At 43.9% G+C, this 21,555-nt stretch overlaps 1 protein-coding gene across 1 annotated transcript in view; it reads right to left on the bottom strand.

Moving 5' to 3' along the window:
• The window catches only part of FBRSL1 (fibrosin like 1), a 365,612-nt gene that overhangs the window by 80,327 nt on the left and 263,730 nt on the right, over positions 1–21,555 (bottom strand). The window contains exon 5 of the mRNA XM_031057495.1: positions 14,190–14,243. Within this exon, the coding sequence (XP_030913355.1) occupies positions 14,190–14,243 (54 nt within the window). The remainder of the gene's footprint in view (positions 1–14,189; positions 14,244–21,555) is intronic.

The raw sequence follows: 21,555 nt of genomic DNA, 5'->3' as shown, positions 1-21,555 counted from the left end.
CAGACACAAGAGAATGGTTTTGGCACAGAAAGAGGCCGAGGGACTGTGTGGTCTATTGTCAGCATTAGATGGCCTGGGGCAAGTAATTTCCAATCTGCTTCAGTGTTCCCATCTACACAATGGAGATAATTCCAACCATGCAACTGCAGAGTTAGCGAGACACGCTCAGTTTGGAGGCTGATAAAGGTCTGAGAGATCCTGAGGATGTGCAGCCTCACAAACAACAGTGTCAAGTTCTCTGAGCTTATTTTAGGTATCTAAATAAATACATCTGCCTGCTCAAAGCAGGAGCACAGGAGAACTCGCTGCATCATGGAAGTGATGCCTGAATTGAAAACTCCAAAGAAACTTTGGGAGACTTCAGAATGATGTCCTCAAGTTTCTCAGTGCATTCCAGTATGCACTGGAAAATTCTGCTAGAAAAATCATTACACATACGTTCTCAGATACAGCCATGTAACTGAAGGCTGACAGACACGTTTCACCAGCTGCAGTTTTCCTATCTACCAAAATCATGAAACCACTTCTCTGGATCCATTGCCATTTTCTGGCATTTTAAGTCCAGTTTGTGGAAAATATTCTCAAAAAGCAGGGCTGAAATGGAACAGGGCATTAATAAAGAAATATTTTGTTTAATTTTGGCTGTGTATCTGCAGCTACAAAAGCCCTTTAGTTTCATGGTCAGTTGCACATACCCAAAGAGCTGAGGTTGATCTACCTAACAGTGAAAATAATCCAGGTTTCTCTGTTTATTTCAACAGAAACACTCTTTGGGTTTTTTTCTGAGCATGACTCTCCTGCATAGATCTGGGTTTTCCTTGAATGAGATGAAATAAAATCCAAGCAGAGACACAGAGGGTACAAATCCATGGAGTACAGGTACTAACCATGGTTAACACTGAACATCCTCGTTAACTTCAGTCACACTATTCAGCCAGTACTCAAAGTAATCCTATTATTGAGTCCAGGAAAAAAAGAAACAGTAACAGTAAGGATACTTTTTTCTTCCCATTTATTTTTAAACAAGCACTTCTTATCCAAGAAGTCAGGACCCTTTTGGCAAGACCACCACGGAGGAAATCTCAGTGCTCAGTTCACTGCAGCCCTGCTCTGAAAGGGCCAGTGCCCTCTGTCAGACTCTTGTAACAGATGCCCTCCAAGCTCTTGTGGCCAAGCAACGCGCCACCCTCTGACATCCTTTGTGGAGAAGGTAAGAAGTCTAATGCAGCTGAACATTTCACTCAGTTTTTCCCTTCCTGACTAAACCAGTGTGCACCTGTGTGCACACATATACACACCCAATTATCTGAAAAGGTATTACAAAAGTGAGTAGGCCAGACTGAATTTCATTCTGCACTAGATTAACTAAATTAGTGCTTCAGAAATAAACCACATATTTAACTGAATTTCCAGAGTTTTGATTCAGCAAGTCTGTCTTGTGTGGACACCTTAACCCCTGAAAGAGATCCTTCAATGACAAACCATTTATGAGGCTGAATTACAGGGACAAGGGTGATGGTGCTCCTGAGGCTGAGACATTTGCAGGACTGAATCTGAAGACTGGATTTTGGTCCCAGAAGGTTTTTTAGTCACTAAGAATATGAAGCTCTGACAGGTTCTGATGTTTGCCAGCAGACTTTTGAGGAGCTGGTGAGTGCAACAATTTCACCAACAATTTCAAGTGATGCCAAACTAAATTCTGGGCTGGAGCATAAGCTATTACAGAGCAGGAGCTGAGGGTGAATTGAAGGATCAAATCACTCACTCTTGGTAAGAATAACACTTCCTGCAAGACACCAAGCCCATTCCTTTCCCAATTAAACAAAAAAAATTATACAAACATTTTAAAATTTAAATAGTGTTTCAAAGGTCAACTCTGTTCACATCAGCCCACAGGGATTACATTAAAAAAAACTCCACTATGAACAAAATTTTTTTACTCAGTGAAAACAGCAGGAACAAAACAGTGCTAATGAGGGTTGGTTTTTTTATACACGTTGGGAGGCTTTTTATCTTCACACACCAAAGTCTTCTCCATCAAAATTTCCTGGCACACATGGCACAACAATCGTTGTCCCAGCTAAAAGGGCTGTCCATCTCACAGCAACTCATAGAAACATAGAATGGGTTGGGTTGGAAGGGACTTGAACGCCCATTTAGCTCCAATCCCTTTGCCATGGGCAGGGCCATCTCCCACTAGACCACAGTGTTCAAAGCCCCATCCAGCCTGACTTTGAACACTTAATTCCATCTGTAGAAAAAATGTGTGCTCTCAGCTGGGCAAGGTAAAAACAGCAAGGAGGAAGCTTTGAGATGCCCCAGCAACACAACACAACACAACACTCCTCTGGGATAACCACTGCAGAAGACTGTCCATAAATATGGTGATGCAGGGAGAAGCAATACCTGTGTAGTCACCATCCTGCAGACAGAATTCTGCATTTCATTTACACAGCTCATATCTACAACACACAGTAAGTGGAGCCTCCCAGGCATTTACAAGGCTAGAAAATTAAAACTGCAGTTTGGTCCGAAATACTAAAAAACCCTTGGTAGTGTCATGGAGCCAAGAGCCTCTGAGAGAGGCTGAACCAGCAATTCCTTCCTGAGCTTCCACTGGAAAAAGATTAGAAGAACATTACATATAATATACCCATATGCTTTGTTTTGCTTGCTTTTTGTTTTGCCTTTTAAGAAACTTCCCCTCCAGAATACTAAAAGTAACAAATTTTAAAATTTTTTTAACAAACACTAACCTCAGATCATTAGCCAACCTGGCAACAGACCAGAGAAAATTTATAGCCAACGTGCAACATCAGCTTTCATCCAGAAATGCTAATTTCAGTAAAATGAATAGTGTGTGGGCTTTTCATACTGCTTTGCATTTGGCTCCTCACAGCCCTGTTTAAAGCCTGGGAACCGGCCATATAGTTAAACTGCACAGATGTTCAACAATCTGTACTTGTGTTAATTACCCTAATGTGAGCAGAAACTCAACAGATCCCTGCTAATGAAGGAGAAAGTTTTCCAGTGTGACTACCGTATGTTTCATTGTCACTGTATTACCAAGCTTCTCCCCCTCCTTCCCCTGCCCCCCCAGCTCCCATTCTCTGCAGCTCCTTTGCATTCACATCACCCTCCTACCTCAGCATGCATGAATTGGACCAACTAATGACTGTGTATTCGCAACATGGCAGACACCATTAGGCTGATCGGAGGTGCGGCTGCTGAATTTTAACAGGCACTTTTAAACAAGGTAAGAAAAACAGATTCATCACAGCTCCTCCATTCTCTCATCCCCACCCATCTGCCATTCTCCAGCCCTTGCCACAGCTCAGAAACACTCACGAAGTGCAAACACACTTCCCCCTCCATAAAACACAGCGGGCGTAAAAAGCAATGCAAATAGATGTTGCTGGGCAATTACTGGGGGTGGGAGCCCAGAGCAGGGTGCATCTGGGAGGCCAGGCTAACGAGGAGGAAGGCTGGCTCAGGAGGAGGAAGGCTGGCAGCTCAGCACGCTCTGTCTTCTCAGTGAGCGCGGGCAGCGGAACGAGCCCAGTGGCTGCTCCTGCCAGGGAGGGAGAGCAGCAAGGAGAAAAGGAGAATGTTCATCTGCACACAGGAGATAAGGCAGGGCTCTAAAGGGCACGATGGGAAGGGTAAGGCAACGCTCAAGTGATCAGTGCTGCCAGTAGCAATGAGCCAATACTGCTGTGCAACTTAACCCAGCATTAAAACATACTCGACCTCCGAAGAACTGCCTTTCCCACTGAGGTTCTCACTTTCTCTTGCAGCGTCTGTCTGCTCTGCTCCCTGCTGCCAATCATCACCTCCAGCCACCTCCCTCAAAGCAATCTGCTCGGCAAGCAGCAGGCAAAGGGGGCTGGGGAAGGGCAACTGGCCTGCCCCAGTAAGCCCCAGGTGACCTCTGAATGATACCAGCCCTGGCCTGAGCCAGGGTTCACATCTCCCAGGTGCCACCACTTCACAGCCAGGCCAGCCTGCACCAGCAAATTGTATTACAATGACCCCCATGGGAACAAATGTACTGGCCGTGCTTGACTTGACTGGCAGACTCCCACCACAGAGGAAGGGGGGAGGCAGTCAACTTTGCTCATTTATTAGATCCACCCTGCTAGGTCAGCCTCTTTGTTGTTCACAGAGCCAACAACTGCAAACTCAGAGATGGGGCAGCAGCTGCCATCCAGAGAGCTCAGCATGTTTCACCCACACTGTTCCACCCCTCTGCTCAGGTCTGGGCACTGGCTGCCAGCTCTCCGCCCGACAAAGCTCGAGCTCCCTCTCAAAAACCTTGTTCTTCATGAATTGAGGAGACTGAGGAGAAACAGCACACAAAAAGGTGGGGAGGGGATCCAGCACAACCCAGAAAGAGGTGAAAATTATTTAGAGAGCACTTGGCTCTTTTCTCCTACCTCTTCATCATTAGCACTGGAAGCAACACAGCTGTCTAATGGCAACTTCAGACACCCATGGGCCAGCAAAGCGACATTTTCCACACTTAAATAACACTGAGCTGATTTAATTACTGCACTTAATAGTAACAAAAGATGTCTCAATTTAATCTTCAAATGGCCCTCCAAGATCAAAACACAGCTGGCTGGATAACAAGATGGCCTAGGCCAGCAAACAAGTAGGTCCAATTTGTTCAAGAGCTGCATCCACTCCTGGGTATGAAAGGCCAAGGAACACTTGTGTGTCGAACGAATCAAAGGAAGCAGCGCTCCCATCGCCCCCTCCCTCCCTCCTGTCTTCTGTTATAGAGGGGAAAAATAAAAAGGCAGCTGATTCATGGGCAAAGTAATGCAACATGATGAAAGAACAAATGATTATGTTTGGAAGAGAAAGAAAAGAAGTAAGAATCAAGATTTAACAGGTTTTGCTTTTATAATTCTTCAAGATGATTAGGAATGAATGAATCAGATTAAAATCACATGGAGACAAAGGGAGGTCTCCAACTCTTTTGTTTTTCTTTCCATACTGGACAGAAGGAGATGGCTCATTAAGGAAAGCCCTCAAGACACAGCTACAGTGAGGAACAACCAAGCTTCTTTTTTGAGCAAGAAAAGTAGGGAAAAATTAACCATTTATTTCTAATATTCTCTGATTGTCCATACTGGGCTGTGTTACTTTTTGCAAACTATTCTAAGAAATGTCCCTCTCTTGAGCAGCTTTCAATGCATACTCCTGCTGACACAAGGGCCAGGCCTCTCCAGGCACCTTCCAGAAATTTTCAAGCTTTTGCATGTTCCATTACAGGTAAACACAGAAAGGTTAGAGCCCATCTTTCTGCCACTGCAACATTTCTGTGATCCTGAGTGGCAGGGAAGTCTAAATAAGCTCTTGCAATATACCTGGGATGTAGCTTTGCAACACCTCCTTCCAGCTACTGAGAGCAACACCAGGAGCACACAGCTCACATTTTGGACCTAATTTTACTAGCATTAATTAAAAACAAGTTTACTATAAACCAGGTTGTTGAACTTTGTGGAGTTACTCTGGATGAACAAAAGGCTGTGGGATATTGCTGCTGAAAGCTCAGAAATTTTTCTCTAGTAATTTTTCCTTAACTTTTTCTCTTGATGGAGAACTAGGATGAGGCAACTGAAGTGTAACAATTTTCTTGGAGCCCTGGATCATGTTTCTGGGGAATATGGTTTCTTTGGCTTTTGTTTTTCATTAAATACAGAGTTTATTTCATCAACAGCAGTTCTTAAGCAACAGATGATGTCATTGGCCACTGCACCATGAATGTGGAAGACTGGGGATATGGGGAAATTCCCTCTAACTCCGGTAACTCTCCCCTCCTCTCTCTGGTCTGTGACATGAAAGAGGAAGATAATGTCCATGTTTACAACAATCAGAGCCAGACAAACCACTGGTTTGCTCGAACACCCTGGCAGGGATGAGACATCTGATCAGAGTCACTGAAGTAGGAGAGGCTGGGAGAGGTCCTTTGGGTCTGTCTCCTCCTCAACAGGGCTAAATCTATGTTCAATCGGGTTTTAAAGGACCCGGGTTATCTGAGTCTGCATGCAAATTTCAGACTAATTCCCTCATTGTTTATTTAAGTACCTTTCTTTCCCAGTGACTTTGACCCTGGACAGCCCTGTATTTTCAAAACCCCATTATTTTGCAATAAACTGCTGAAGAAACACTCATTGCTTCAATTTACAACCTCCCTACTGATCTGTGCTCCAGCTCAGGGACCGAACCTTCCTACTTCAAACTAGCTAGGTTCAGACACCTGAATGGCAAGTACGAGTAAAATTTCTCATCTCCCTGCCCAATTGGTTTCATTTAAGCATGACTGAACCTCATCTTAAACTGACTGGGAAAGTGGCTTTAAGTTCTAGATCAGTAACAAGAGATCTCGAGGAGGCACTGGCTGCTGAAGCTTGAGCAAGTGCGTGTTTCCAGTTTGCATGTTTGTTTAAGTAAGTGACAAAGATGGAGGGACCAAAAGCAATTCCCTTAACTAGAATTCACAAGTGCAGCCACGTAGAAAATCTCCCGCCTGCCCATGAGGAGGGAGTCAGAGTTTCTCAAAGGCTGAAAGACGGCTCCGCTCAATGCCAGGCACAAAGCGCCGAGTGCGGAATCCTGACCCCGCTGGAGTCGGCAGCAAAATTCCCAGAGATTTCCTCAGGGCCAGGATGTTCAAACCTGTTCAGACACTTCTCAAACCACCATTTCAAGGGCACACCTTCACACGAGATTCCCAAGGGCCTTTTGAGTTTTGACTTAAATGCTTGGATTATTTTTACAATTCCAGTTATGGGTTCTTTGTTCGCAGGGAGTTAAGCAATACAAAGAACACAGCGAGAGAACAATGAAGGCATTACCATGCATGATTTGTCTTAAAAAAAATTCTTCTTCTTTTCATGAAGTTATAGATCCAATTTCAGTCTTTATTATCACTTTGCCATGTGAGAAAGTGGTTCTTAATTTTAATAAAGGAAGGGAGCTTCATATTTCAACAAGAGCTTAAATGCTTCCTGCAATACAGGAGGTGGAAAGCTCTTTTGCTAACAGTTACCGCAGGCCAGATTTATGGAGGGAAAGGGAAATAATCTGCCTACACCAAGTAAATAAACCCTGTCTAGGACATACCTAACAGTGGGCAGTAGCCCAAAGACATCTTGTCCGATGAGATCATTTCTGCCCCCTCCATTTTAAGGGAAATGAAGAGCTTGCTCTGCCAAGCACATATTAACATTTCACTTATCACTAAACTCGGGGTCCAGGCAAGTACATATGCTACTGAAGTCTGTGGTGCACAACTGGACTGATAAAAATCTTTCCACCATGTTAACCCATCTGGAGAAAGAACCATATATGCAGCTTTCACTGAGATTACTGATAATTATCTTCCTCAAATCTACTTTGCCCTTAGAAAGGCGTCTGCTGTATATCTAAGGAGGGTCTCATCTAAAACTTAAATGTGTTCTATTTCCTGTGAACAATGACAAGTTTAACCCAATTCACAAAGTGCTCCAGTTCACAAAAGCTTGTGTAGTTTATCTTTGAAAAAATGCTACTAGTGGCCCACTGTTCCACTGCATGCTACCATAGCAATTTTAGATCAGAAATGCTAGTTGGGTTTGGCCAGCCAAACCTTCAGAGCTACTCCAGTTTGAAATCTACTATGGAAATTTCTTTTTCCCCAAACATGACCAATAGCCCTATTATTTTACAGCCTTTCCCATCAGACCCTGTTTATGTTAGCACTGGAGCCATAACACCAAAATCTGTCTTTAAATATGGTCTTCACTGGTAAAAAGTAAATACAGCTTTGCAAAATTGTTTTAAAATTTTGTTCCATCTCTGTTCTGGCACAGGAAATGAAGCCAGTTGTAACCTCAGTACCAAGAACCTGATTTAAAACACAGCCCATGCTGGAAGTGAAATAAAAATTTGATGCAACACACTTAGATGATTACTTAGATGATCTGCGAGCCAATTTAGGCTGTGACCAAAAGACCTGACCTGGGCTGCAGTTACACATTCATCCAAACAAACAGGACTGTGGGCAGTGCCAATACTCCCATTTTCCACTTGAGAACCTCAAGATGCACAGCCAGGTGAGGTGCCTTGCCCATCAAGGGCATGCTGGAGAGGAGCACACAGAATATGGGTGGGTGACCTGCCCACTGGGGGACACCACCTGGGTGCTTTCCATACTGCATCAGCACAGAGGGGCAATATGGTATTTGCTGAATCTGTTATTCATTGTTATTAATTCCACACTCTGAATCTCTGTACAAGGGAAAAAAACCTAAGAAACTGAGAGCCATGTATGGAACACAGTCCTACTGATAGAGGACTAACAAGAAAGTCAGTAAGACTACTCCTAGCAAATTTCAAACCAGAGCCAAAGAGAAATGGAGAAAAAGCAGCAGTAACTAGCATTTTTATCTTCCAACTCGCTTGCATGCAACTCCCAGCGAAGGGATTGGGCTGTGATAAAAAGGGCTGCAAGACACCAAAGGGAGATATGGTGGTTTTAGGATTCTTTTCAGGTAGCTGAGTATGAAATCCCTGCCCCTTCTTCTCCTGGGGCCATTCATCTTCCCCAGGTGATGGAAAGCCAATCTCCCAGCAGGTGGGCCTGCTCTCGCAGACCTTAATGCTTAATTGCCACAAATCAATTCCAACCTGGATGCTCAGGCTGCTGCTACCCCATCCCCGCTTCCACCCCTTTCTCCTCACACTGATTGCAGCCTGGGATCCTCTCATGTTACTAAATCCACCTTTGGACACAGCACCCAGGAAAAGCAAAGCTCCAGACACTGCTGACTGTGGCCAGGGCCATGAGCTGACCTTACACAAGAACAGCCTCAAAAAAAAATTCATCTGTGTCCCTGTGCACGTGTGCACACACACATGCCTTCTATTTTATTTTTTTGTTCAACTGGAATTAATCAGGAATGATAAACACTGTTTGTTTCCTGAAAGCAGCAGTGGGGGGATGAAATATGCCTCTTAAGCTTATCAGCTTCAGCGCCACTGAAGAGAAAGCTGGCTTCTAAGCCCAGGGATAATGGGCTGTCCTTTCAGGAAGGTATCAGAGGTCTCAGGAGAGGGAGACAGCACAATGGTGTGACCTTCAGCTAATAAAGCCCACCCTAGAGTCCAAAGAAGCTTGGGGAATATTGACAAAAGTTCATATTTACAACAGCCTGGACCCTTTCCAGATACCATTACCAGTCTAGAGAGCTGCAGCCTCTGTATGTACACTCACACAGGCTTTTATTCTGCCTCCTCCTTTCTTTCTTTGTTCCCATGCCGGCAAAAAAAAAAAAAATTAGTCAGAAAATGGCAATTCTTCTGCTAACAAGGCTTCAGCAGCATCCTTCTTAAAGAAGAGTTATTTAAAATTTCAGTTTCAACCTCAGCCCTACCCTCTACTTGAAGGAAACTCAAGGCATCTTGCAAGGATTCTTGGTGCATCATCCTGCTCATCAGGAAGAAAGCATATGTGTTTTTGTGGAAAATCTGCTGATTTATTTATAATTCTTTAAACAAAAAGGCAGCCAACATATTGTAAAATGAGAATGTTGTAGGGTTTTTCTTCAAATAGGCACTGGCAATCAATGCAGCCCGTCAGAAATACATGCCCAAAGCATTTTCAGGCAGAAACTGATCCCCCCCAGTCTGCCTTGTGGTTGGCAAAATGACGTTCAGCCCATAACCAGAGTGCACAGGCATGACTGGAATACAAATAACAATAATATTTTAAAAATTGTTCATACAGTGAAAAAAGCCCATTTCAAAACATAAAAACTGTTTGAAGCTGGAGTTTCATTTTTCTGCCTCCTAAAATAGTTCCAAAACAAATATATAAAAAAAAAAGGTTTGGAGGAAATCTGTTTTCAAGGGTAATTTCACTGAAATCAATATTAAATCTCAAAACATTTAATGGAAATAACATCTTCAGTGACAAAACTATTTTGACCGCACTTTCCAGTCCAGCTATATGCCAGGCTGCCATTTTTATTTATCTGCTTCATAATTCATCTTTGCCATCCTGAAACTGATCCTGTTAGGGATCAAAAGGGATTCAAGAACTGGAACAGGTTAGAATTTACCCCAATAACATCTTGTAAAAGATGCCTCTGTATCGTGGTGGTCTCGTTTGCCATGCCAGTATTTGACAGGCAGGAAGAGGGCTGAACAAACATCTATGAAGACCACACACTTCTCACTTTTGCAGCTTTTTTTTTCCCCAGTGAAGAACATGCTTCCACCAAGTGCTACAGTTACATCAGCTACACAGGCTCACAAGCAGTTTTCCAATTTCCTAGAGTTATGGCCCAAGCAGGCATTTTATCCTTTCTCCTTAATCCCATCCAAGCATATTTGCTATCAGGAGAGTTGAGGTGATGGATTGCAGCCTGTCTGAATCCAAAGTAGTCAAATTAGCTATTAATGTTGTGCTTAATGTGCTCACACAAACAAGGTCATTGGTTGCATCCAGACTAATAGAAGATGACACACATTGGGACTGCACAGCCCAGGGGACTGCAAACAGGATGAAAAAGTCTTTGGTTTATTGCCACTACTTCAAAATCAAGCCTGATGCTACAGATATCTACCCATGCTCAGCAATCCAGCTGGGATCCACTCACAGCACAAACCCAGGGGAGGAGCACTCAGTCCTCCATCACCTCAGACAGAGGTGCTATTGGCTCAACTGCAGCCACATTTTGATCCCGTCAAGATTACCCATCCTTCCTCCTGGTCCCCAAACACTGCTCCAAATTACATTCAGCCTCCCTCTTGAGATGAGCTAACAAAATCCATCAGCAGCAAGCAGCACTGAACTCAGGAAGTGGTGTAACAAATCCAAAGAAAAACAGAAAGAGTTAATAGTGCCATCAAAAAGATGAAGTCATGTTCATCTTGGAAAAACACCAGCTAATTCACCTGTGGGGAAATACTCCTCAGGACAAGTAGGAAAAGTGAAAGGTATTGGGTTCCTCCAGTAGGAACCTGGAACCCGCTAGGGCAAAATACCCATTACCAGCCCACCTGAGGGCAACAGGGACAGAGAAGACTGCTCAAGCAAAGTAAAACACCATTTTCTATGAATAAGAGAAGGTGCTATACATGATAACATGAAACACTTGGAATCAGTTTCAATTTCTCTACACACTGTTTCAAGGATGAGAGGTGACATCTGGCTGCCACCAGAGCCCTCTCTAAGGGCTTTTCATTGCCTAAACCTCTACACCAGCACTGTTTTAATAACTATAACAGTGAGTTCTCATTGAGAAGCTCCAGAAACAACTATGTCTGGTAGTAATCTGATACCTGTTTTCCATGGCAGAACCCCCTCGCTCTCAGGAAACCATAGGATATTAAGTGTATCCCAGAGAAACAGGCAGATCCAGGACACGTCTTCTGCTGCAGTGGATGGGCAGCTGCTTTGAACTGCTGCCCCCTCTACTTCCAAACCACAAACGTTCAGAAAATGCCTTGCTTTTAGGGTACAATTTTAATATTGGAGTTATAAGGCTGAAAAAGCAAGCTCCATTCTGAGAGGGTATAATAATCCCACCTGTGGCTGCTCCCAGCACGCCCTCCTGCAGCCTACCTTGAAGCACAAAAATGGGAAGCATAAATGGCCTGCTTGTGGTGTTACATTATATGGCACAAGGCTTTGTCTTTGAGTGAAGAGGTGAAAGACAAAAAAAAAATAAAAAAATCAGTGCTTGAAACTGCAAAGAATTAAGCCTTAATATCAGCCAAGCTGGTGACTGGATCTCAGAAGCCTGCTTCCCTCTCAATTTCTCCTTGCTGTTGTGACGTGCTCACACTGAAAATTTTCCCCCGAGCAACTGCCTGACTAAAATACAGCACACCCTTACCATAAAGCCCTTTGTTAAAACATCTTTGCCATAAAGCTGCAAAACCTTGGCTCCCAAGTACATTAAATCGTTATAAACCTGCCTTCGTTTTAACCGCGCAGTATTTCAAAACACAAAGCGCTTCTTCTGAGAGACAGCACTTTAATGAGGAGGGGGTAAAATATATAAACCAAACCTCATTATAGCATAATTTCCAGGAGACAAGCATGCTGTTATAAAAGGAATCCATGGCAATAGCATTTCACATAGCTTGAAGATTTAATACTTTTAAACAGCCACCGCTACTTTCAGCCTTTGGTGGTGTTTTGTTTTGAATGTAAGAGAAACAACCAAAATTATGGGTCCACTGTCAGCTATGTATTTTATATTCTGTAAATTGTTGCAAATGGTGGATTCAACTCTAAGGCACGCTCAAAAAATGTAACGGAGTCAAGTAAGAGACTGACTACAAGTTACTGTGTATATTCCTCCTTTAAACTTCTGCATTCTTAAAGGTTGTTGCTTTAAACACCATGATGCAGTGTGGACAGGGTAAATTACCCAAACCAGATCCAATCCATACTGGATTCAAAGTACTTAAAATGATACAGTTTGTTCATGTGTTAACAGTGAAACCAAAGAAACCTATCACACGACAAGAAAAATCTGGAGTATTAACAGACAAATGAAAGTAATGGATATAACGCCATTTAATACCACCTGTCAGATAAATCAGGGTAACTGGCACATCAAAGGGACTGCAATTAGTTTCCAAAAATGAGAATACTCATTTTTCTTTAAATCTGAAACTTGATTGCTTTCTACAAAATGACAAGTGGATCAGCCTCCCCCAGCCAACGAGAAAAATGTTACTGGAGAAAACTGTTCTTCCTAAGAACAAATTATCTATCAAAGGAGCCTCCTGAATTACACTGGTCTACAAGACTTTTAAACTTAATCTAATAAGAATTGCCATTATTGATTACAGTTCTTCCACATTAGTCTTCCAGTTGTAACTTCTGAAATGAAAGCTTAGCAATGATTAGGTATTTACCACAGTCAGTAGAGAAAAATAGTGAAGAAAAAGAGGACCTTAAAGGCCACCAAAGGAACAATGTACCTCTTTTTTTTTTTGAGAGAAGGAAAATAAAACAAGCAAAAAACCCCAACCCCCACCCCCCAAATAATCCCATCCCAAACCCAACAACAAGCAAGGGGAGATGCACTGCATGTCAGCTTTGACTTAAAGCACATGTAACACTGATTGATGGATACTGAAAGCAGAGACACCTGTGGAAAATTAAACCCAAGCAAGCACCAAAATTGGGACAGGCTTTTTATGTTTCTTGGTCCTACTTTAGAAAACTACTCAAGAAGGATCAGAATTTCAGCAAATGATAATTCTAGCTACTGTCACAGATCTGGGTCAACAGCAGGGTAAAAGCTGACCTGTAATTGATGCCTACAACCTGGTTAGGATAAGCATTTCCTCTTATCTCTCTGCTGCGGCTTATGACGAATGATATTCTGGACTGAAGGGTGCTTATGCTCCCTGATTACCAGAAGGTTCAACACTTACTACACAGCTACAGAGATGGAGTGGCACTTCTGACTGCAGTTCCCAGAGAGGCATCTGAACAGAACACAACACACCAACCCTTTTCCTAAATCCAACATCCATGATTTTGCCATTGAAGTCCTATTTCCGAGGTACTTTTTACAATTTTTACTGATGTGACTCTTGTTTCCAGGTTTAGAGCAAAAGGATAATAGATTCCTCCTTCACCGTCATCACTCTCTTATAAATCACAAGAGATGTTTGCAGCTCTTACCAACTTCAGCACAGCAGAAGACAGCAGGCTGGACAAGTCTGAGGCAGCATGTCAGCACACAAATGATAACAGGATGTCTGGTGTTAAGGTAACTCAGCCTAGCACGTGCCTTCCCTTAACTCAACTTTAATATTTTTCTGCTTGGCTGTGCAACTAAACCTCGAGGAAGGAGACAGTTGCAAGCAACTGCACATGCCACTTCTCTTTTACAATCTTCCCACTTCCTCCATTAATAGCTGAGGGTTTGGGGTGCTAGAAACAAGAAGACTTATAACAAATGTGCAATGAGACCCTGAGCTAACAGGTTAGCTGACATGGAACTGTTAACAGTGAATTGGCTTGGAGACAGTGGGGGGAAAAAAATAAAGAGGGAAAAAAAAAAGGGAGACAGAGTGATAGAGACAGAGACAGCAACCAATTCAGCTGCAAGAAATCAAGCTAAATCAGTCCCAAGTGCCCATGTTGGAGAGACTTGATCTCATACCTTGCTTGTTATCAAGGCACTCCTGATACGAGTCAGCTCCAGTTCCGTTGCGGTCTACAGACAAAACAAAAAGTTTCATTCATATCAAACATAAATATTAGGAACTTCTCAAATGGCAGCCCTGCTGGAGCAACACGTTAGGTGCAAACAGTGCTACTGCCTTCGGAGGCCACGCTGCTTGGCTGACAGAACCTGCGAGTGGTCACACACAAGGTACAACAGACTGACACCAACCCACTGGGAGGAACTGAACTTATCTTAGTCCTGGGCAGGAGGTGCTCCCAGCCCTGCCCATCTGTCTCCACACTGCTGGTGCAAAGGGGAGGGTGCTCTGAGTTCCTTAAGCACATGGAGGATGGAATACTTGGAGTTAAAGCCATCATTGCACTGTAGGCCCTATGAAAGCACTGGTTTGAGCCAGCAGAACTCAAGCTACGGTCTGGAACAGACTTCTCTGTGTCTGGTGGTGCTGTGGTCCTTTTTGGGTTTTGGCTGCTACATCATATTAAAGGCAGCTGAAGATACAAGAACATGCTTTCCAAATATTGCTGTTCCATGGACACAATGTTACTGTAGGTGCCATTGGGGTTATCTGACCCAGCAGCAGCAGGGGAGCTGGTCTGTGCTGTGAAAATGGAGAGAAGCTAAGACTCTTGGGCACATGTGTGCTCCAAACAGAGAAGAAAACAGACAGCTCCCAAAGACAAGTGTGGTCACATGTGGCCTCTCAGCCTGGATATGACCTAACAAAGCCCTTCATCTGCATTAGAGGTGCAGTTAGCTCTCAGCACCTGTGTGTAAAAAGGGTTTCACCAGCAGGGTTAGCAGAAATCAGGTTACAATGTGGTTTGGACCTTAAATGCAAACCAAAGAATTTTCCAGCACAGTTTCTGCTTCTGCTTTACAATTCAGTTCAACCATAAAATGCCTGTATGGTCCTTGAAAAAAAAAATTAACAAATCTGTAAACCCAGGTAAACAAATGTTCTTTAAGCAGCTTACACGCACCTTACACACCGTGTTACATAGGAGGACTAAAGCCATTGAGCCCATGAGGTGTCTGCACAACCTCAAAAAGTGAGGTTTTCTACATCACACGTCTAAGAATGCACCTGGTGCTTAAATCAGTCCTGTGTGCAGCTACCAAACCATTGGATCAGGTCACCCCTGGCACATGCTCCTGCCATAGCAGCCCCAGTGGCACTGGAGACAGCTCCTCTGCTAGAACAGATCCATGAGGTGATCACAGTTAATGAAGGAGCCACTCCACCAGGCTGAGCTGGGTGGCCAGGCTATCCATAGCAGTGTTTCAGCATCACCATCCAGGGAACCAGCACAACAACATGTTAATTTCTTTCTGAACATGCTGTTTAGGGCCAGAAGTTTATAAATATTGTTCATAAGAGGAAGAAAGACACTAAGGAGAACCCTGCCACCAAGGCACCTACAAACAACTGCAATTCTATACCTCCAACAAGCACTGGTCCCCGACTATGAGGGCTTGCTGGCACTGTGTGCCAAACACATTCCCTCATCAGCGGCCCCTCTTATCTTTGCTCAACCATCAACTTGTGATGGCTCCTTGAAGAGGATGAGATCCAGATCCAAGTTAAAAGGCTTCACATTCAGCAATAGTATTTAATGAACAAAGAAGCAAAAATTGAAGTTGCCCCACTGTTTGTGTTGTGTAAATCGCAGATAATAGATCTCCCTAATCCTAATGAGGCCTTCCTATTAAAATCTTTATTAGCTTTCAGTTCTGCAGATTGCCCAAAGGCTCATCAGTTTCCCTATCTCTCAGTACCAAGATCTGCTTTAACTTTTACAAATAGCTCTAAGATATTTCTCAGCTTATCAGCATTGCCAAGCAGTCTGTCTTATCATTACTATTGCAGATAAAATAAATGAGCTCACGATGATATGAATAATGGCATTTTCTGTAGGCTGGTTTCCCATTACATTTTCAACAGATTGTAAACTTAAGCACAAAAGAGAGAAAAAATAAAAAAGAAGACAGTATGTGTGTGGGAGGAGTGGCTTTTTTCTTCCTTCCCATTTACCTTCAGTGCCTTAGAGCACAGGCTGCATTTTTTTAAGCTCACCTGATGAGAGCTAGTAATTAATTTTGAAAGGGAGCAGAAACACCTCAGCTCTGCTTTCTCTGAAGACCAAAACCCCAGTTACTTCTGGGATGTTTTTTCAGCTGCATTTATTGGAGAGAAGCAAGGGCTAAACCACGCTCTGCCTAATGAAGCCATCTTCATTAGTTCGCTCCTTTCCCTCGCAGCCTAGGAACACCAGTCAGATTGGGAATTGAAATCATGAAAAGCAACAGAACTGCATTTGAATTAAAAGCCTAAGCTACAAAGGTCTCCGACGGCTGCTCGGGGCTGATTAGCAGGAGGCGCGTGTGGCACCGCTGCGGCACGGAGCGAATTTCGCAGCGCGCGGAAAAAGGCAAAGCATCCGTGGGAGGGAGACAGCGGAGAGCCAGGAGCCTCACACGGCTCTGCCCTCCCGTGACAGCCAGCACGGAGGTCACGGTTCTGGCAACCATTTTCTGCCTGGTCCCTGCAGCAAGCACTACAGGGTTAAACGCTTTTCTGCTCCCCCTCTCCCCCCCATATTCCTCGCCCTGTCACTGTATCAAGGTTATCTATTATTGGCAGTGACAGGTGAAAATTAATCTCCTAATTATTTCTTGCTGCGTAATCTGCACTGAAGGAGTAACGTAAAAGGATTACAGTACACCCTCTACGGAAGGCTTTGCTAGAAAGCCAATCATCCAGGGAGATAGAGGGGATGTGGGAAAGAGATATTTATGATGGATTTCCAACCATTTTGAAGGCGGAATGTGCTGTAACTTTATAACCGACAGCTCTGGAGTGAGGATATTCTTGCAGGTATCTTAATAGCCTAAACACTTCTTATTGTTGATTCCTCCAGGAAAAAAAAGCTCTAAGATTTATATCCATTATTGTCCCCGATTCTCCTCTGGAACAGCAGTTACTGCAGGAACAGCATCCATGTACAGATGTTTTTTACCCCCCACAGAAACATTATGGCAAACAATGTACCCAGACTGCTTCAACTCAATATTAAAAATCTTGCAGCTACCTTCCACAGCAATTTAACTGTAACACTTTTTCCACAAGAACAAAAGCTAGACTGAATACTTGCAAAAATAAAAGCATTTAAAAAAAATCTCATTTTGTAAGCAAGCTAGAAATATCTTTGGTAACAACACAAACAGCCACCTTGAAATGCTGGCTTCGTGTAAACTCCAGCTCTCCTCTTACCACCCACCAGAAAAGAAGGTTTATTTTTATAGTATTCAAGATCACGCATTTATCTTTAACCCTTCCCATGCAGCCACATAGGGCATAAATAGGTGTTTTCAAGAACCTATTCGTCTATGTCCATGCCAACACCATCATTCTAGTTGAAGTTTCCAAGAATAATCAATCACAGGTTGTGCTCAAAATTGCATTAGCTACCTTGAGAGATGCTGTCACTACCTGTGCCTCTGAGATGGTTAATGGAGGGGGTCTCTGGCTGTTAAGCCCTAACAGGACAGGCAGCAAGGAAAATCACCACTTGCAATCAAGTCCTGACACCAGTATCATTCACACTTATCTTCCATTTCCTTGACGGCAATGGTGCAGAAACGGTTTCCACATGGTGCAGAAACATCACAACTCCTTCATGCAAACTCTTGGTGCTTAAATCCAGCACCATCTTCCTAATTTTTGGAAAGCCCTGGACCAGGATCTCATGGCTGAGGACAGGTAAGTGACACAGGTGACACTGCCCCGAGCTGGGGCAGGATGTCGCAGCTGAGGACAGGTAACTGACACGGGTGACAGTGCCCCGAGCTGGGGCAGGGTCTCATGGCTGAGGACAGGTAAGTGACACGGGTGACACTGCCCCAAGATGGGGCAGGGTCTCGCAGCTGAGGACAGGTAAGTACACAGGTGACAGTGCCCCGAGCTGGGGCTGAGGACAGGTAAGTACACAGGTGACACAGGTGCCCCGAGCTGGCGCAGCCCCCGCGGCCGGGGCGGTGCTGGGGGCGCACCTGGGCGCAGTGCACACCCGCGGCCACACGGTGGCGCAGCCGCGCTCCGAGCGCGCCCGGCCCCGCGCGCTCCCGGCCCCGCACCTGGACCCCCAAAAATCCCAAAAATCCCAAAGCCCCAAAAACCCCAAACCACGGGCTGCGTCCACATGAGACCCACCCCCGACACCGTCAGGGGTCACTGCGCCCCCACAACCCGACTGCCAGAGGGAGCCGCCAAGCTGGAACGCGTTTGCAACTCCAGGGAGAGAAGCTGGCCGAGCCATCTGAAACACTGCTAAAATCACCAGCACTGGAGGTTTTAAATGAGCAGCTCAAATTAGGCAAATTCCCCAGCAGTGACAGAGGTGCTAAGGTTGTTCACCTTTTCCTCTGTTGGTTTTAACACCTCTGGGCCAGGCTGTGGCTCCCGGAGCCACCCTGGACTCCGAGCATCAACAGTGCTGGAGGGCAGGTGTGTGGAAATGGATTATTTACCTCCTGAAGGCAACTGCTACTAAAAGAGTAAGAACTCTATTTAAGTAACTTTTAACAAGAGCTTGCTTCTCCATCTGAAAGACAACTCCTAGGTGATCCTCAGGATATCACAAAGACTCTGAAAATATGTGTCCAGCTACCAAGTTTTGCTGAATCCACACATCACCTATATATATTTCATTTTCATCAGCATGAAGGTAAGGCAATTTGAGTTTCCCCCATTAAGGCTAGCGATTTACTTCTCCTCAGGACCTATTTTCAACAGACAAACAGAAATAATTTAACAAAGCCTAGAACAGAACATAAGCCCTTAATGGTTTACCCTTGGTGTTAAGTAAATGAGGAAATTATTCACTGGCATCTCTCGTTCTGCGGATGTTTCAATCTTAGAGTTACCTAATCTCTTACACAGTAGTTATGAGAACAAAAGAAATGTGTATAGAGGCAACGCATCCACCTACTAACATATCAGTACTACTTCTAACAAGCCTGTTTCCCAGTAATACGTTTTCCTGATGGAAATCTGAAGAACAAATTCCTATCCATAGGCATTTTCCCCAAATGCTCCATCATCAACCTCATTATGCGATACAGAAATTCTCCCAAGGGATATTATGTAATGGCAATCCCTCCTTCCTCCCCCTAAGGAGTATATTTCTCATTACATCTCCTAGTAATTGATCAGTCTAGGAAATCATTTCTGGTAAAACCATATGTTTCTTTACCTAGTTTAGAATTTCCATCTTTATTCAGAAGGATAAAAAAAGCCCAAAACTTCCAGGAGATCCTAAAATTTACATTTCTGATGCGTGATGCCAGTCTTTCCTCAAACACGCTATTAAGCAAGGAGTAACACATTCTTATACCTGCCTGACCTCAGATCTTGCAAATTCATAAAGTCATTAAAATTAAGCATCTTACATTTCCTAACCTGATGATACAAATAATTTTATTTGAATGGATTTAAAAGACTGTTTCATATTCCAGTGTATCCAGACACCATAACCCATATTGTGGGTAATTCAACATAAGGATGCAGGGAATCAAGGAATAAAAAAGAAAAAAAAAAGAAAAGAAAGAAAATATTTAAGGCAGAAAATGACATACACATCTGTGCTCTCCAAAAGTACCATGCAGCACAGACCAGCCAGCTGAAGAATGCACCCCTTTTCACTGCCACTTCTGTCAACATATCACCACCAAACATCCCACCAGGTTTTACTTTAAAAACCAACAACAGCAAACACTAATATTTATGCCCCTTGTTCAAAGTTAACACTTCAAGATGGCGCATTCTTGAAAATCAGAGGAAAATAAGTATCAACTACTGCTAAATATCTGTAGTTTGTCACTGAAACTGGAGACATACTCCAATCCCTTTTTAAACTTCAAAATACCAGAGCTACGTGTGACACTGCTGTTTGATTTAGCCAGCCCAGGCCAGAAGGTCCAGCAGATGACTGCATGTCCTGATAGAGTAACACTGGGATATATTTTACTGCTTCGTTTGTTTATGAGAACAGACTGCCCCTCTCAGATAAACAAGGCTTAAGGTTTCACTCAGAATAGCCCACCTTCCAAACAAAATAAAATTTAAAAAAACCCCCAATGTATACTAGTGAAAACTTGGTATCCGGCTAAATAAAATACTGCCTGCCTTGCCTTATGGCATTAATCTCCACTGGAAAAGAAAATCAGGCATCTCAAGCCGGTGCCTTTTGGCTCTAGCACAGGGCAGTTTTAGGGAACTGCTGTCAGCAAAGAAGGAAATTCTTGAAGAGAGCATTAGGAGCCTGCCACTTGTGGGAAGTTAATGCCGTGTGTATAATTCAAGCAGCTCACCCTTGTAAGTCTGCATGTGGGGAAAATCGGATTTATACATAAACATAAACCTCTGAAGTAAATTCTGATCAGGGATGACCAAAGATTTAACTCTCTAGAAAGAAGAATGGTAAGACTCTGTTTTCCTGTAATACCTTGGCAGCCTTTTCCAGTTGAGCAAGGCTTTCTTTCAAGAATTGATAACGAAGTAAATAATTCCACTTTCTGCGGCACAGGGGAGACCAGTTAAGGACGCTCTCCAAGACCCAAAGCAATCATTCAGAACAGTAACTTACATAACAAGAAATTATCTTTGTTACAAAATTAGGTTAAAAGGACCTCAGATACTGTAACGTTACGAAAAATCAGGACATGCCTTGAGAAGATTAGCTGCCAAGCAGCCTCCTGAGATAAATTCGCAACTTCAAGAAGATTTTACAAGCCTAGAAACCAGTTTAAATTCCAGAGAGAAAAACAAGCCTTTGCCATTTGAAATGGTCCATCCTTCCTTCCCTCTGCGCTCACCTTATTCCCGAGCTCTTTCTCCGAACCATCTTTAGTTAACCAGTGACCTGGAAATCTTACTTCGCCTCCCCCTCCCCTTCTCAAATTTGTCACTTTAAACATACAAGGTTTAATTTCTTAATTGGATTAAATTTTTCATTCAGGCTGAGCAGAGGGGCCCCGCAGCAGGCGCGGGGAGGGGAGCGGAGCCCGGCAGCCCCGCACCCCGCGATCCAGCCTGGCCCGCACAACCTGCCCGGCCCGGGAGCGGCGGCGATTTCTCACCCCAAAAGACACAGGGGGGAAAAAAAATAAAAATCCACGACGACCATTTTCAGACTTGCTATTCCTTGCGAGAAGAGGGGCTGTGGCCGCACCGAAGGGGTTAAACGCCGGGCACGGATTTTTTGAGTTTGTTCGCGTTTTCAACAGCCAGAAATCCCAGACCAACACCGGCCTCATCCGGCAGCCGGCTACAGCGCCAGCC

The sequence above is a fragment of the Geospiza fortis genome, unplaced genomic scaffold, assembly GCF_000277835.1.
Source record: "Geospiza fortis unplaced genomic scaffold, GeoFor_1.0 scaffold408, whole genome shotgun sequence".
Classification (NCBI taxonomy): Eukaryota; Metazoa; Chordata; class Aves; order Passeriformes; family Thraupidae; genus Geospiza; species Geospiza fortis.
This window is presented reverse-complemented; position numbering and strand designations above follow the sequence as displayed.